Raw genomic sequence first — 18,560 nt, 5'->3', positions numbered from 1 at the left:
CTGTGCACGAGCATGCTGAATCTGCAGTGCAATCTGAAAGGCAATTCCAGATCAGCCCTGAGACAGAGCAGTAGCTGGGATATTTTTGTATGTGCCTGCATGCAAGAACCACAATTTAAAAGTAATCAGATGAATAATAATGATTGAACTTAGAAAACAATAACTGGAGCTAGTTTTCTGAAGCAGCTGGATGTCACCATTGTAACTCAGACAGGAATTTTTTTTTTTAAAATAGGCATACATCCTTGCTTCTCTCTCCTCTTCTTCATCCACAGAGGAATTAGGTGACCTCAGCCTCGCTGGGAAAGAAGGCTCTGAGCAGCTCGCTCTGAGTGTCCCTCTACTTCCAGAGACAGGTGAACGAGCGAAGAGTGGATTCACACTCTAGAGAGCAGCGAAGACCATCTTGCCATGAAACCATTCACAGATGAAGATGTAGAAATCTACATCCAGAGCAAGGTAAGGCTTTATCTGTCCAGATTTTCTGTCTCCCACACTAGGTGTTGATTCTGAAGGGTGCCAAACTTGACAGTTAGTTTCTTGCCTGCTGTCTTCATTTCTGAGTCAAGACTGGGTGACGTTTCATAAGAACTGTATTTCTAATGAGATTTCTAGGTTTCTGTAGCAGAATGTTATCAGGGATCTCAGCTGGTGAGAGCCTAATTTTTCAAGGTGCTTGTCCTCCTCTTCTTCACATGTCCTGAATTTTTGCTCCTGATCTGGAATTCCAGATGTGAGATTAGCTGTAGTTGCCAGCATTTAATCTAAGGAAAGGTCCTTGTCTCTGTCCTTGTCCAGTGGTCTTAGCTTGGCAGAAAGAAGACCAAAACCGCACCAGGGGCTGTCTCTAAGAAAGATGTATGTAGGAACTAGAGAGACAGATATTGTTAGAATTCACCCATCAGTCTCTTACCTCAGCTAAGGATACTTCTCTATTATATCGTGATTAAAATAACATGCCTCATTAGCACATGCAGGCTGGAACCATGTTTTCTATTTTACAAGATATTACAGCACTCAATTTTTTTTCACGTCATGAAATGAAGTAACAGAATAAAATAATCAATGAAACAATACTGTTTAATAAAAGTAACTCTGAGACATAACATTTTTTAAAGCTGACATGTTTCATCACAGTACTTAACTAGTTCCTATTTTATAGTCTGCTTTCCCCAACAAAATGCGAAACACCGAAGTGAAAATTAATTTCAAATGGAAAGCTTTCTTTTCTGTAAAGGATGACATATTCTAGTGCCATGAAGGGGCTGGTAAGAAAGGTTTGTTTTCTCTATGGAAATGTTTTGGTGACAAGTAGGTGTATTTCTGTGAGAACTTTCATTTTCAGCCATGCAGTGTGGTGCACCGGAAAATCATTCCATGAGAATCTGTTCAGTGAGCTATAATAGTGAACATTTCTCTGAAGATTTATAAAGCGAAGCTACAAAGGAGGGAACAGAGGGAAGTCATGCACAGGAAGATGCTCATATGACTGCCATAAGTATGAGGAGCAGAAGCAGAGTGTACTTAAGTGAGGCTTGTAGTTGCCAATATTTTAGATTCTACTGAAAGTCTGTTTTGTAGCAGCCTTCCATGGCTGGATTCCTAGTTTCTGCCAGCTCCTGAATCTCCTGTCCAAGTGAGGCTGCCTAACCTTCAGGCAGCCCCAGTTCTGCTTGTCAAATGCTGCCTGTTTTTGAAAATAGGTCAACCACCTGGTGCAATGAATCTCTACGATACCAAAGATTTCTTCCTTAAGCCACTCAGCAAAGCAAAAACTCAAGTGCATATGGAGTGAATGTGACTGAGTAAATAAGAACAAACCCAAATGTTCTTAACAATCCCCAGTAAATCCCAGTCCTGCTTCCTTCATCCATGATAAAACCTTAATTGACCTTGTTCTGGTTTTGTGCATTTGTTTTGGCATGATATCCAAAGTTAAGACCTGGGGAATGCCAGTAGGTGGTAGAAGTGGCCGTCTAACAAAGAGCTTATTCTGTCTCTTCTCCCAACATGTCCATGCTGGTGCTAAAGACATCTTAGATAACTGTCTTGTCTCTTCAGAAGCTGCATTCACTCACTCATGTTCTGTCTTCTTTTATGCCTTCCGTTCTGTAGGAACACTATATCTTCCAATAGCATGATTAGGGAGCTAATTGCGGTTAGCCACAGTTAGCACCATCTGTCACATGCCCATTGTTCTTTTATCCCTGCCCCCGTGATGAGGAGTACATGCAGAAAGAGGTGTTTAGTGGTACCTCCCTTAACAGGTTTTTTGAGTGTCTATACTCTCTTAGAGATTTCATGACAACTGCTGTAGCCCAGCCAGTAGGTGATGAAGGCAAAATTAAATGAGGCCAGGCTGGGTTGGATGGATTCTCCCAGGATACCGGCGATGGCAGAACGTGTTTCTAGCAGGTGCCTCTTAGAGAGAACATAGCATAAGCAATGTGTACAGGGACACTCTTAGACCTCCATTTGAGCTGACCCACAGTGATAGTGTACTTTCAACAGAAAAAATCTGTGGTTTCTGTCTAAAAACTCTTACGGATGGACAACTTTCTCTACCACTCATACCGTTTGCTTTTTGAGAAACCATTAGGTGTCTTGCTGAGCAAATCAAGCTTATTGAACTTATTGGACTAAGGATTTTTTCTGGATGAGCAAAAACATGGCACAGAAAATAGCTATAGCTACAGATGGAGACGTGCCATAAATGAAAGCTGAGATAAGGAGGTGAAAATGAATGTGGACTACAATTTTTCAGTATAAATTAAAAAAAAAAAAAAAGTACATGTAAGCTACTTAAAACTAGTCTCAGAGAACAAGGATGAATTGGAATGAGGAGGAGGGTGAATTACTAGGGAAATTAAAGGGTATTATATAAACATAAGGAACTATGTGTTTTTAACATAGCAAAGAATCAGGATGCCAAGTGTAGATGAGAGCCCAGCAAAGGGAATATAATACTGCTGTCTGATGTATTTTCCACTTGCAAAAACTATTCAGGCTTAGTAAAAATACCATTAACTTTGTTGGTTGGGGGTGAGGTATTCAAACTCTGCTCATCTTCAGGTTCAGTGTTTGTCAGTTGCTCTTTGTTGGTTAATTGATCTTAGGCAAGCACTAGTCCTTTTTAGTCCGTTGTATGGCCTGTTGTTGTGAAGAAGTGCAGCTATTTGTCACCTCCCAGGGTTTGGGGACACACTTGAACACACCTGAGTGTTTTGTCTGACGGTTCAGCATTTGACATAAAGGTGCCCAAATGGACTTTTAATAAAGTGCTTGTCAGTGGTATTTTCTAAAAGGGAAAAGAGTGTTGCTTAGATGCTGAAGCAGATGCTAAGCAAGCAGGACAGGAGTTTTAGAACAGAACCACAGAATGGTTTGCATTGGAAGGGACCTTTAAAGATTGCCTAGTCCGCCCCCCCCGCCATGGGCAGGGACATCTTTCACTAGATCAGATTGCTCAAACCCTCATCCAATTTGACTTTGAAAACTTCCAGGGATGGGGCATCCACAATTTCTCTGGGCAACCTGTCTCAGCGTCTCACTATCCTCATTGTAAAAAAATTCTTCCTTATGCTTTTGCTTCCTTTTGCTTTGGTCTTTGATAATAACAAAATACTGTAGCAATTATGTTTGACTATGGCAATTATGCTTGATCATTCACTTTAGCCAAGCTGTTAATGATCTAAACACTCTTGTTTAATGCCTGCAAGTAGCCCAACTGTGATTTTAGTTCTAGCTTCAGGTGGGTTTTCATTTTCTGATCTAGTCTTTTCAAACCTCTCTTCTGTTTCTGAATTTTGTTCTTGCCTCTGAACAATGAGATTTAGTAGAACGTGATGAGAAAAAAGAAAAAAAAAGCAAGAAGAATTAAAGCAAGAATTTCAACCAAATGAAAGCAAGCATTAGTATGCAAAAAAGCACAGTAGGTGGTCTTCATATCTCACCCTGCATAGGTAATTCTGGATGAATAAGTAACGAGGAATATTTTCATGAATGTCATCAACAGTAGCTGAATCTCCTCCTCACTTTGGTAAATGTATAAGGATCTTTGGGAAAAATTTAAATGTTCTTTACTAACATGGTTCCTCCATGTTCCTCCTGTTGAATATTCTTGTTCAGATTTTGACCATCCCCTTATGCTCTATTCATTTTCAGTAGTGTGTGAAGGATCAATGATCTGTATTTTTCTGAGTTGACCATACTTCATCTCAGTCTTTCCAAGACCCAGACCTTCCATTGAAATAATTTATAATAAATTATGCTACTACTGCTTGAATTGAAGGACTATCCATCAAGTCACACAAATATCTAATCCCCAGTGGGACTACCTGTGGAAAGATACCTTCTCCCCATCTAGGAATGGACTTTCATCTGTACTTCAGATACGAAGACAGTATGGATACTTTCAACATATTATGTAGGCATCTAAACGCTAATGCACAGGGTATCTGTAATTCTTGAAGTCTTGTCAGCTCTTCAAATGAAACATCCTGGCTCTGAGAATGGCAAGTATATGCAGGGGAATAGCTGGGTATTCTGCATTAAAATGGGTAAAGAATGAGACTGTAGCTGTTGATAGCAAATTTATCCACAAAGTGAAATTCTTCCCTTCCATCCAATAGTATTGGCATGGAAATATCAATTAATGCTTGGCAGTCTTGAGTACTGGCCCTTTGCTGTTCACAAGCAAGAGCTCTGCTTCATGGTAAGTTGGTTGTAACATTCAAGGAACGGTAAGTTTTATTCCCAGCTCAGCACAAGCACAAATGTTTTGGGATGCTTTAAGTCAATTGTCTGTTTTCTCCTGGAGACAAAGACTGTAGTTACCTGTAATATGAAGTATCTTTCTCGGAACTGACAGGTGGAACGGCGACATTATCTGGTTTCCAAAGCAGTGGAGGAGGTGCAGAAAATCATCCAGCAACTGACTGCGGAAATCAGCTATAAGGGCACACGATTCCAGGCTATCTCCAACTCTGGAATTCACAATGAGAATATTAAGGTATGAACAAGAACTCTAGTGTACTCTCTGGCAGCTTGTAGGCAGTCAGTAAGTAATTTCTCCATTGTATAAGTGTCTGTATGGACAGGTACCTCACCCAAAACACCACAGACAATGCGTTGATGCTTCACTGTGGAAGGTCTAGTGACTCACTGGGTCATAGGGACTTACTCATGGGCATCTTACAACTAGAAGAGCATCAGAGAGGGCCAGGTAAATCAGGCTGAGCCTCTTTTTACAGCTGCTGCTCTTACAAAGAGAGTCTATTGCCAGAGCTGTCAATCGGCAAGCAGAAGCCAAACTCTTTGAGAGACAGAAAGAAAAACTTGCACAGCCCTAATATAAGAAGAAAAAAAATGTTCATGCCTTCATGAGCTATGACTCACATTTTTCACAGGTGGAAAACCTATCAAGTCACCAAAAAAAGAAAAAAAAATCAAAAGCCCTTTTCCCGCTATGAACATTAGAAAGCTCCTTCAGAAAAATATGGTTTTTCTTGCTCACGGATTGGAACTTCTTTTTTACTGAGAAGAAATACGCTTATTGGTGGGAGAAGTTAAATGTCTCCTCATTTTAGACCTTCAAATACCAAAATAATATCATTCTATTCCAGCTGTGAGCAGACTGGTTATTTCCTGTGACTACTTAAGAATAACTAGGGTAAGGATATAAGAAACAAACATAGCAATGGCAACTTCAGACAAAAATGATCTTTTTCATCTGAAGTAGTTCACATACTCTAGCTATCTCAACCCTTACACTAAAATGCAGCCTGTTACAGATCAAAACACACCAAACATGTAAAAGCATGAGGCTGTCTAGGATTGAAAGGGGAGAGCTCTGTGTGTATCAAGATGCTGAAAGGAGGTGGAGGCAGAATATAACAATCCCGTCTGAAATGTGGCTATTGCTCTGGGGACAAAAATGTCCAGATTTATCTTTCCTGGAATTTCTTGTAACCTAGGGCATGTGGCCTTGCCAGCAGGAATGACCACTGTGAAGTAAAACGGTGCCACATCCTGGTCCATGTGTTCCTTAGTGCCATAGTCTGCCATCCACCTCTCATACTGGAACAAACCTGCTTGGCTAATGAAGTCTGACAAGACAAGGGTCAGGGTAAAGTTGGAGGACAATGCAGAACAAAACCAAGGCAATCTATTCTGAACAGTAATTTGGTATTATGATAGGCTGATCTGAACAAACTCCGCTTAAAAGGAATCCCCAAAATTTATTTTCTTAAAAAGTAGCAGATTTGTTATTCGTACTTAACTGAACCCAGTGCTATAAATCTGTGATAGTCACGCTAGGAAGGCCTGGGTAACTGTCCTGTAGGTATGGGGCAGAAAGAATAGGTTAGTAATAAATTTGGGGGGGGCTTGGGCTGTTTTGCTTCCAAAAAACAGAATCTTAAATATCACTGCTGACATAACTCAACATAGAGGAGACTTGTGTCAGGGGAAAGCCAATGTATTAACTATTCTGTGTTTAATTTTGCAAGATCTTTTTTGCTGTCAATTAAATTTACAGAAATGCTTCAGAACCTTCAGCTTCTGATTGCAAGGACTTAATTTAACATGGCGAGGGGTCTAGATTTGTTGAGAAGCTACAAGCCTCCTAATAAATATGCAGGTCTGGGTGAGGAATATGAAAGAAAAGTCTTTAGATATTCAACGTTTTTCTGTAACGCTGGGGACAAAAAGTCAAAATCTTTAATTAAAAAATTGAAATAAAATTCAGATGGACAAAATGCAATATTTTATTTTTAAAACTCTTAAGTCTTTGTTTTCAGTTGTGGCCCCACCATTTTTGCAGCTGTGGACGGTGCAGGGCTGATGCAAAGGCTGTAGAGGCTTCAGTAAGGCGGAACGAGCAGGTTGGCGTCCAGAGTAACTACTAGTACGGCACTGCCCAACGGCATTGCCAAGCGTTTCGGTTCATGGCGGGGCGGGGGGTGGGGGGGTGCCTTTTCCTTTAACAACAAGGCTCCAAGGAAGCTTGCAGCATTGCTCCGTGAAGGAATGACCTGGCACGTGCTTTCTCTCTGTTCTGTGTACTTCTTGTTTTCCTTTCTGCTTCTCTCAGGATCAGCCAGCTTTACTGGCCAAGTGGTCAGCTCTGCTTCGGGGGAAGCGCCCATTCCACCCATCCATCCAGGTACAAAAGCCCTCCTGCCACCTGGTGCCTGCCGGCCCGCGTGCCTGCTTCTTCCTCGCCCACCCTCTTCTCCAGACCACCTTACCCACCTAACCAATCCTCCCACAACTATTTCATCCTCTCTGCAAGAGACTCGCTTTTTTTTGCTCGAAGTGTAAATATTTTATTTCTAACCTAATGCTTCTGCCTCCCTGGGATATCCTGGCCAGGATCGCAAGAGCGAGGCTGAATTTAATTTGCCCAGCATACTACAGGCAGGTTTTTGATACAGCAGGATTGACCATAAGTTACACACCCCAGGATCTGAGGCTCTTGTTCAAGCATGTGACTGGCTGGGGTCCGTGGCCTGTATGTGGCGCGTAAGACCATCGTGTGACAGAGCATCGGCGTGGGACTGGGATTTGTTTAGGCCAGGAGGACACCAGCTGCCCAGCTTTACAGTGCCAGCCCCAGCCTTGTGATTTCTGGTGTTGCCTGGTAAGGCACCCATGGAGGAGCCTTGTGACTTGTATTTCAAGGCACTCACATAACATCTGCAGCTCTTCTCTTTAAAATCTGTTGGGTGCCGGTGTGTACAAGTCAGCATCTGGCTGTGGGAAGGAATGGTTGTTTATCTGCAAATGTGGCCAAAGCAGTGAGATGAGCAGTAACTGCATGACAGCCATTGTATTTTTTCCTTATGGACCCTACCACTTAGTTAGTGAGTGGCTCACAGGATGTCTCAGCCCAACCAAACCTGACTTGTGCAGGTCAGCGTGGTCTGCAGTGTCATCCTTGCAGTATGCTCCTGCATTTAGGTGGTTTATATTCGACAACAGAAGGCCTTTCTGCTGTTTCCTTTGCCATTTCTGTTCTTCTTGCTGGCCATCTTTTGTATTTCAAATCTCTTGCCAGGGACTAGAGAAGACTAGCTGCTCCCTGTAGGAGAGGGAGCCAGGAGGTGAGTGTGACAACATGGCAGTGCCTGCCCCATGGTCCTGGGTGAGGCAGACCTAGGGATGGCAGCTGGGGTCAGCTGGGAGTCTGGATCATCAGGCAAGTCTGTGCTGATAAGGCAGGTCTGAATCAAGCCAGGAGCACTCATCAGGGTCAAGATCAGACCCAATGGCAGTAACTAAGGTCAGATGCAGTCTATTGATTTGCACGCAGGTCAGTAGTGGCCAGGTAGGTCTGCGGTCAGGCCAGGAAAGCAGCTGCAGGTAGGACAACAAGGTCTGTGTAAAGGCACAGACATAGCTGTCACACAGCTGGAGACCACCACTCCTACAACACAGATGGGCGCTGAGCTGAAATGGGGATCCCAGGCCCATGGGCAAAAGGTGTAGGTAGAAGCCCCAGAAAGGCTGCTCAGGGCCATCAAAGCCTGTTAGTGCCCTCAGGACGATGGCACCTCTGCAGTAATATTTTAAATCAGCTGAGCAAACCAGGAAGGCCACCAGAATGTTTTGGTTTATTACAGGAGAGTGACAAGGACATTTCATTCACCTTGAGGTAACCACCTCGCAGCAACAGCTGCCACTTCACATCCTGCTCGTGCAGCAGCTTCACCTTATTAGTGCCCATGTAAGTTAGGCTCGGTAGCAAGTGGAGTTGAAAAGCTTCTGAATCAACACAGTAAAAGTTGAAGGAGTTCGAACGCCCTCTCTGAATACTTGGACCTACAATCACTGAATGCTTCCAAACTACTGTTTGGAGATGTCTGGCTATGCCCTGGGCTAGTATGGGGTTTCATGGTGTTTGTGTCACCTTATTTACTCTTTGCAAATGGTGGTTCAGCACTGGTTTTATTGGAAAACAGTCGTTCCCACAGTGAGACCAACTAGCTGACTTGCAAACAAGCCTGTTCGAGGGTTTGTGTCCATTGGTCACTGTTTCCATCCTTACACTGTTTCTGGCTTCCGCGCCACAGGAGATGCAGATTCATCTGGCCATCTACAGCTGGCCAAGACCTGGGTTTATTTCTGAGTGCCACTGCCTATGTAGGCTCAGACGTGTCACTTGCCTCACATCCCTGTCTCCTGAAGGACAGTCATGCAGAGCGAAACACTTGTAAAATGAATTTTTACTAATTTACTTATTTTACTAATGTCCATAGTGGACTTTGAAAGAAATCAGAAAAGTGTACTTTTTGCCATAGTTATTACTACTATTGAACTCTAGGCTCATCTCTAGTAACAATTCTGAGGTAATAACTTGCATTATTTTGTTTCCCTTTGCTGGATCTCAAAACATGTTTTCCTGCTCCTTGGAAGTTGCTAGTTATTACATCTCATGCAATTGGAGGCTCGAAATAAAAAGGAATGGGAGAAACCATGGCAGCTGTGGTGGCAAATGGTTCAGTGTGCTCTTGTCTTCTAGGGGCCCATGGCTGCCACGTCAGACTGCTTCTAAGACAATTTCCTTTTAGTCTGTGTGCCTCCAAAGTAACCCTCAGACAGGCATAGAACAGGTCCTGGCTGTAACCAATTGCTTCCATCATACCATGGCTTTTCCTTCTCTCCAAAGCTCCCAGTTTTACCTATTACTTCCTTAACCTTCTTTTCTTTACTCCAGGTTCACGAATCTGCCCTTGTCTCCTCTCTCAATCTCTCTGCACTCTCCTAGGTCTTAGCACCCAGCCAATTCCTCATCACAGTCCCTCTGCGCGGCCTGACTGGGTACAGGGAATGCCAGGTACGGCACTGGCGTTATTACACTGTGCATGGAGCCAAGCTCCTCTCCTCTGTGCGGGACCCTGAGGAACTGCATCAATGGCTAGAGGTGGAGCAGTTCTCAAAAAGCCTTCAGCAGTGGCATGAAACGGATGTGAACATCGAAGGTGATCTCGTTCCAGCCAAAGTCCTTATCGTCTTCCGGGAGCTGGTGGAGAAGTCGATTATCTCCTGTAACCTCTCCAGTGAGTTTAGTGGGGAAAAGTATAAGGGGAACTGTCTGTCTTCTGCAGCTGATAGAGGGGAAGCCATCACACACACAAAGTGTTTGTTTGGTTGACATGATCAGAAGTTAAAAAGCAACAAGCCCCTCCAAAATCAGGGAGCCTTTAGCCCATTTCAGAGGTGCATGTAGACCTGCATTGAGGATATAATACAGTAGTTCTTGGCCTTTTCATACCCAAGATGTTGCTCCTTTCTTAGGAATTTGGGTAGGGTCTCCAGCAATATCACCCTCACAGTTCAGCCAAGAGGCAACACAGATTTTCAGAACATTTAGGAATTTGTTTGGGAAAAATCTTTTTTCTACTACAGCAGCCATGATATATCTAGATTAGCAAGGAAGACATTATAGGAAAATTGGATACAGGGAAGATACATAAGTAGGAGGAGAAAGTGCTTGAAGATGATTATAGGGCAGATAATGCTCTGGGGCAACCTCAGCTGCCCATAGCTTTCCAGCATGGGGTGGTGAGAACTAAGTAGAAGGACTTCTACTTAAGCAAAGTCTGTTGGACAAGTACACTTTCCCTAGCATGCAGGCTGCTCCAGGCCTGTTCAGCAGAACTGGACTCAGGAAGTTTGCTTTCAGTAGTGGCACTGATCCCTCTGTGAGCAATCCAAAGTGCCTGTTTATTTCCTGTGGTGATTTATACTGGAAGCACTTGATCACTGACAAAATGCAATCAGTGGCGCATGCAACATGGCTTCATAGCTACAACATCTGTAGCAAGATGCTGCCTGAACAGTGATCTTCATGCTTAATTCTTAGCATCCTAGAGGTGTGTTATAGACTTCAGCTAATGAACACTTGGCTTGGTTCAAGCTAAATAGTCTATGTATGTCCATCATTTCACATTAAGATAGTGTGACATTATCAAATCCAGACTGTGGCACCTCTTCCCATAGCATGTTTCCAGGATGACTTTACTCAGCAGCAGCCTGATATGGTCTTCTGTAGTCCAGAGAAATAGGAGCCATTTCCACGCGTCTGATTGCACTCTGAATTTTAGTTACAGGAGAAAACTTGTCAATGTTTCTTTTCTTCTGAAAACAGGAGAAAGTAAATCTCAGCTATATCATTACATTCTTCCAAGAAATATTTGTTATCATAGAAATGAAAAGGTTGATGGGAATGAAATTTCATTGTTGAAGCTCAGAGAAAAGACCAGATGGAATGGGCTTGCATCTGAGGCTTTTACTTACGTGAAAGACATTGTGTTGAAGTGAAAACCTGCCATTGTATCTAGCGGCAGTACATCAAGTTGTTGAGCCAGAAGAGGTACTTCTAAGGGACCCAGGGAGTGATGTTTGGGTTGATGATTCTGATGCCTTTTTTATAAAGCCATCTGGGAGGAGGCTAACACAGAGGAGATGAGCTAAGATGAAGTCAGGGGGAGTAATTAGCAATTTTGTTTGCTTCTGTGAGGAGTGAACTTCCTTCATCCCACAGTACAACCAAAGTTACAGAAAAATTTAACTGATTTAATTGCTTCCCTTTTTTTTAATTCTTTGAGCATCAGCAAAGACAATTTTTGAGGTGTCTCACTTTTCATTGGTGGAAAAATAGGTAGCATGATGGCAATGTTTTTGGAAATACTGTGAATATGTTTACATGCTAACAGAACTTGTTATAGTGCTTTTCAGCTGCTAGGGATCCCTGCTGAGGGCTTGGGAGCTGTACGGTTCTTGTTTTGGTGCAAGGCTTGGCTCAGCAGGGAAATAACATGCAGATTTTATGGAGGTTTATAAAGTTCTGGTTGTGATGGTCTCCACCATTTGCAAGGTAATTCACCCCTGTGCTTCCTGCAGGAGATGCTAAATTACCATTGGGAGTAGGCAGATACTTCCTCTGTGAGGGTAGATGTTCATCACTGTCTCTTCAAGTCTGTTGTGTGGGCTCCTTGTGGAATTGCTCCTTAGCCCACACCAGTCAAAATGAGGTGGGTTAACATGCTACTATTTAACCTGCTTGTGGTAATCTGCTGTCTTTTACTTCAGTAGGTTAGAGCATAATCACGTAATTGGCTCAAATGGTAAAGTTGAAGGGACAGTGATCCTGCCAGAGGGACAGGCGAAGCTGGGGACAGAAACTTCTTCCATGAACACATCTGGACCAACAGGAAACATTTCACTAAGTCCATTAGTTGCAGCTTTCATTCCTTTGCTCTCTTAGAGCACATTGTTCCTGGAGATGAGCCGCTCTTCTTTCACTGAGGAAACTTCTTTCCTCCCAATCACCACGGAACTAACACTTTTTGACACTCAGCAGTCCCACTGAGGCAAGCAGTTAGCCCAGTTAGCCCTTAGTACGACTGCTCTGTACAACAGGCCATAAATTCTGGCATTGTCTTCAGTGCAAATGCATCTCCAGAAACAAAACTTACGGATACCCCGCAAAACATTCTGAATGACTGGCAAGGGTAAGTAATTTGTCTTGACCATGGGTTCTCTGAAGGAATAAGAAGATCTTTAGATATGAAGTGTTCACCTGGTCCCCTCTAATCTTCAGTGTTCTGCTTGTTGTATTGTACCATTAGAAATGTTAGGTTGCACTAGTTCTCTACCTGTATTTTTAAGAAGCTGGTCCTAGGATTTAAGAGGACCCACAAAGGAAAAAAAAAAAGCAAGGTAACTGAGTGTAAAACTGAGAACTTAGTTGTTCCTTCATCTTCTTCCTATTCCCATTCCCTAGGGCAGATTAAGATGGTAACATTTTTCTTGTATTCTGCTTATGGCACTGAAGAGAAAGAGTGTTAAGACAAAACAATAGAACTGCAAGGTCCTAGATGGCCCTTTGCTTGGCTTGTGGAAAAAAACCTTTTCCTCTTTATTATCTTCTGTTGCTGTTCCTTCACAGGTAAAGTGACAGTGCTGGAGAGCTTCAGCTCAGTTGTCCGGGTGGCTGTGGAGACATCAGAATCCCAGGTCGAGGTGGAGCTGGTCCCTGCTGTGGAGATTCCAACTTGCTGGCCTGAGAAAGCCCGGTGGCCTCGTTGCCTTAAGCGTTGGCCTTCCCCGGAAAAAGTGCAGTGCATCAAGGTGAACAGTGTAAAAAGGATGATTATCTCTGTGCTGGAGTTTACCTTAGAGGTGACTGACAGGGCTGACAGTGGTTTCCCAACTGAAGGATGCATGGCAGGCAACAGCATCGTTGGAAGGAAGCGATATTTCAAAGCACTCTGTCAGATTTTATTGGGATTTTTTCCCCCCCTACAGTGGTGTATTCTATGGAAGAAAAATTAAGTTAACTGTTTATTGCATGAGTCTCTCGCACACAGCTCTGCCTGTGTAGCTCAGTGCTGATATGCATCGTTCTTGCTGTTCTGCTCTGCCTCATGCAAGCCTTCTGCAAATGGGCTGCTATCTTGCAGTTTTCCTGCTGGCCCAATCCCTTCTTTCCCTACAAAGCTCATGGCTGGATTCTGGCACTCCAGCTCAGCCCCAGCTGCCATGTTCCTGCAGGTCCAGTTATGCCTTCCAGTCCTGCTCCCCTCTCATGCACGACCTGCTGCTCCTTGGCAAAGTGCCTGCAGAGCTGTGCCTCTGCTTTAGTAGCACTGCTGGTATTGCTGCTGGCTCTAGAGCTGGGTCTCCTGGGAGTAATTCATGTCAGCACATGAGGAGACAAAACAAATGGCAGTCATTTGGCTAGGAATTAGGATGAGAGCATGACCCATGTTTGCTGCCTCTGCTAACCCTGTTTAGAATACACTTTGAGAGATATCACACATCCTTTTGGTAATATCTCTGTGTGGCTCAGAGAAGTTTGCCTCTGATCTGGTGTTGCGCTTACCCTTTTGTCCACAGTCGCTTGGTTTTGACCTTTTGGCCCGCTCCAATTATCACTGGCAGCTGTGCTTCTCCCGTGCTGAGCATATACTCATGGAAGGACTTGATGAAGATGGTGGTTGTCGCATGAAGTGCTTCAGGGTCATGAGGCAGATGAAGGAAGATGTCTGGTGTGCTGGAAATAAGCCTGTCATCACAGCTTATCACCTTCAGGTAGTCATCACCATGATACCAAAATACAGTCTCAGTATCTGTTGCAGGGGCTTCCACCCAGTCATGTCAAAATATCATGGCATAAATAGCTGTAGTCTATATACTTTCTAAGGTAATTGTCAAAATTGCAGTACCATTTCATTGCTTTACAGTGGCAAGTAGTTCAGTAAATATATGTTCCAAACTTCAACAAGAAACTAAAGTCTTCAGCAATATTATGATTGAAGCAACATAAGTAATGTTAGAGTTGAGGCCTGTTCCGTTTTGACTTCACATGAGCATCATAATATTGTCTCTAATTGCACGGTTACGTCCTGCTTTTTGACTATCCCAGCCATCCACATCTATCTATCTGTCTGGAGGAAAATTGTGCATTTGTCTTTGTGGATGTGCACCAAACAAAATTATCTTAGGTGAGCATTATTTCGTGAATGAGGTGCAAACTGACAATTCTGGTGGTGTTTCACCTGAGGTGGGAACGGAAGAAAGAGGTAAAGGGGTGGTAGCATCCTCCCTACATGTACTTCAGGGTTCAAGATGGCTTCAAACAACATTTGTGAAGAGGAGACAGAAGGCTCTGCTATGACTGTGTCCCCCCATCTAACAGCTGCAGACACTGATGGACCACAGACAGTAAAGCAATCCCGTTTTCTGGGCCTCCATCCTCCTGGAGCTGCCAGGGAGGGGCTGCTCTTCTCCAACCTTGAAGTCTCAAGCTACCAGGCTTCCACAGTAGTTACTGATCTTCTTGTGTCCAAAACCAGATGCAATGCCAAGATTTCTCCTAAAGAAAAGGTTGCAACTATCAAATGCTATTATAGTCATGGGACTAATCTAAGTCAGGACAGACTCAAAAAAGAGTTGATGAAGCTGGTTATAGCTTAGCAGAATGTAAGACTTCTCAGTGTCTGTAAGAACAACCTGGTGGAAAAACTGTCATAGGAAGGAGAAAGTGGAAAACCATTTAACCATTAGTAATGATCTCTTTCTCTGACTGAAGAAGAGGTGCAGGAAGTGCTATTGCATGGACTCTTGATCAAAATAAAAAGCTCTTTAGAAGCTCTCCAATTCTTTACTGTAACTGTACTTCAGGCTTTTACTGCAAGAGAGGATTGGTTTACCAGACAGAAGGAATTACCTACATCACCTACAATTAAAAAAAAAAAAAGAAAAGAAAAGAAAAAAAAAGAACAGGAAAACAACAGAGAGAAACAGACAGTGGATAAACCAGCAGTTGAGCAGAGGCTTGATATTATGATCAAGTTTCCCCTGTCAGAGGTATCCAACAAGTATTATTAAACAAGATTCCACATGAAAAAGGCGCTTAATGACAGAGAAAATCTTCCCCCAGAAGTTGTGAAAGCCTTAGAGGACCAAGTAAGGGCACTCATTATGCTTACCTCCATAGGAATGAAGTTCAAGATCTGGAAGACCGAAAGACCTAGGTACATTTTGAAAGCCAACTCTATGCCTCTGGTAGAGAGCTGGCAGTTAGGGATGGTTCAGCAAATGCTGGGCATAGATGACCTGTTTGTCACCTGACTGGAAGAGCAGTGCTATTTTCCTTGCCACCAGAAACTTCATTGCAAATGATGCCCATGGATCTTGCTGAAGTAGCTTTAGTGTGTTGAAAGGTAACTGCTCTGCAAGTTTCCAAGGAGTAGCTCTCGCACAGTTACAGCTTGAATTTCTCACTATACCTTTTATTCCCTGGCAACATTAAAAAAAAAATCTTTGTGGTTATTGCAGCTGTGAACAAAAAATTGTTCAAATTTGAAAAGCTGTATGAAAACACGTTTGTCAGCAATACAACTATTGCAAGGTCTACTAGAGAAAAAAAAAACAAACCAGGCAATCCAGAAGAGTGTGGCTTATTTTGATGAAATTCTACCTCTGAAGAAACAGAAGAGTTGAAGGCTGTAGTTTGGCCATGTCTCACAGTGTCTGTGGGTCTCTTTTTGTGCCACTGAATCTGCAAAATAAAATTGGGATTCAGAGGATAGTAAGAAACTTAGCAGAATTATTGATCCCAAGGTGGGTGACTACTTTAAAAACTGATTTCAGGTTGACCAAGGCAGTCAGTATGACTTTTTTAGTACAGTAACTGTAAGTACCTCAAGAAAATTCTTCTCAGTCGTAGGTAAGTCTGAAGAATGCAACGTGGGCAGTGTAAAAATAATACTATAAGAGCAATAATCATATGCATTTTGTTATTTTAACTGTATTTCTCGAATGTGAAATAACATAAAATAAACTTGGGGAAACAAAACATAACACCTGCTGTAAGTATCATGTGTCAGAGAAGAAAAAAGCTGCGCTTGACCAGAAAGCATGCCCTGCACCTGCTATGGTTGCTTGGAATCTCAGTATGTTTGGGATGCAGATCTGTGCTCATCTTCAGCACAAATACAGCTGAAGCTAACAAATAATTATGCTAATCTGATTAGTCTTCTCTCCTTCCTTGCACCTACTGGCTTCTACACTTGTATAATAGACCATTTTCTACTGCCCAAAATGCCTGGCATTTCTACAGAGGCTCCTGCTGGAGGATGGCAAATAAGCTAAGATTATTTTAGCAACACCGTTTTCCTTGGGCTCCTGGCTCAGTCAATGGAGAGGGGCTCCTCTGGGGAGAGATCCTAACCAGGCACATCAGAGTTGCTCTGCCTGATTTCCAGAGGAGGCTTTAGTTGTGATCCCTCCATCGCAGAAATGTTAACACAGGGAGATAGCAGTGCAAGTATCTCTGATTTCCAAGGCTGCCAGCCATTTACCAGCACTAAAACTGCCTTAGTAAGCTGTGTGAGCCCTCAGCAGAACCTCTAACACCTTTTCTCTCCCATATGCTTCTTGCAGACAGTGCTATTCTGGACGTGTGAAAAATACCCACGCACCAAGGATTGGAGCTGCTTCCCCGAAGCCTTTCTGAGGCTGGTGCAGAAGCTGCACAAGTGTGTAAGCCAGCACTTCCTCAAGCATTACTTTGTCAAGAACACCAATCTGCTCAAATATGCCAACACCAGTGACCTGGACCTGGTGGCCAGCAAGCTCACAGTCTTCTTGGAGAACCCCGTCTTCTGCCTGGACTAAGGCAGGAAAAGACCTCCTCACCCCAACCCTGAGCAGATCCCCTGCCTCCTCTCCCCACCTATGGTTGTTCTTCGTGTCCTTCCGGTAGATGTTGCAGCTGGCTTTGTAAGACAGTTGGCACATGCAGCATGCAAGAGAAGTGTCAAGCTGGCAGCAGTGGGCGGTGAAAACTGATGGGAGGTATCACTTGATGCCCAGCTGATCTAATTTGCTTTCAACAGTGACAGCCTGCCTGGAAGCTACAGCCAGTGAAACCCAACTTTCTGTGTCAGTCAGAGCAGGCAACTGCCTTGTTCTCTGTCTCTAGTCTTGTGGCACCTAAGCAGAAAGACGGTGCAAGAGAAGTCTTGCTCTGCTGCCTACCGGCCGCGTAACTTAACACATGTATTGTTGCTACCTCCCCCTTTCTCACAAGGACAGAGGGTTTAATTCCCTGCTTGCCTCACAGGCTGGGTCTGCAGAAGAGCAGAGGAACATTTCTGAAGTGTACTGAAGCTGGAAGGCTTCTCAGAGGCACTTTGATGCCTCCGTCTCCAATTAAATGGGATTCTGCTCCAGTACGAAGATAACCATGCTGCTGGTGTTGGATAGCTCAAGGGAAGCAAGAGGAGGAATGGTGGTTTTTGCCTCCTCCTTGTTTTTCTCATGTCTGCTTCCAGTTTTCGTCCAATTGCTTCAAACATGTTTTCTTCGTGTTTGACTTTGCCAGTTGTGTTAGTGCCACACAACCAGGGGGCTTTGCCAGAGCAGATTTCATTCCCATCCCTGGCTCTATCCAGCAGGCTGGAGGAAGAGCAGGTCTTTCCCTAGTTGTTAACACCCATGTATTTTTTGGTGGTGTACAGAAGAAGAGTATTTTTCAAAGGCTGTTAGCTCCAAAACCCTCAGTGCTGTTAATATTACGGATGTTTAAAAAGAAAATCAGTTTTAGTGTTTCAAAAGAACAGAGTTCTAGAACAAGTATAAAGAATGTTGGTTTTAATGTTATTAAATCTGAAAATAAACCAGAGTGGGCTTTTTTTTTTCCTTACACCTGCGCAGGAAAGTAAACAAGTGTCTCCTCTGCCAGGGGAGGTGGCAGAGACAGGATTTGCAACCTCCAGGGAGCTGCTACAATGGATGGCCTGCAAGATGACCATCCGTGGCAGAGCATCTCCCCCTTGTGTCAAATTGTGGTCTAACCATGCATCTTCAGTTCAGCCTCTGCTTTCTGGCTTGATTTTGTACACGGGAGTATGTTCACAGATCCACGGGGCCTGATGGGATTCACCCCAAAGTAGGAAGGAGCTAGTGGATGTTACAGCAGGGCCCCTCTCGATCGTCTGCCAAAGGTCTTGGGAGTCTGCAGAGGTCCCTGCTGACTGGAAGCT

At 43.5% G+C, this 18,560-nt stretch overlaps 1 protein-coding gene across 1 annotated transcript; it reads left to right on the top strand.

The window, feature by feature from the left end:
- Nucleotides 1-411: 411 nt before the first annotated feature.
- On the top strand, nt 412-17,190 carry MAB21L3 (mab-21 like 3; the record flags this gene model as incomplete). Its single annotated transcript, XM_082000426.1, has 7 exons — nt 412-459; nt 4,871-5,011; nt 7,094-7,165; nt 9,770-10,061; nt 12,956-13,137; nt 13,906-14,100; nt 16,957-17,190. The coding sequence occupies 7 exons, from the start codon at nt 412-414 to the stop codon at nt 17,188-17,190; spliced, it is 1,164 nt and encodes a 387-aa protein (XP_081856552.1).
- Between the last annotated feature and the right edge of the window lie 1,370 nt (nt 17,191-18,560).

The sequence above is a fragment of the Phaethon aethereus genome (assembly GCF_964289735.1).
Source record: "Phaethon aethereus genome assembly, chromosome: 1".
NCBI lineage: Eukaryota > Metazoa > Chordata > Aves > Phaethontiformes > Phaethontidae > Phaethon > Phaethon aethereus.
This window is presented reverse-complemented; position numbering and strand designations above follow the sequence as displayed.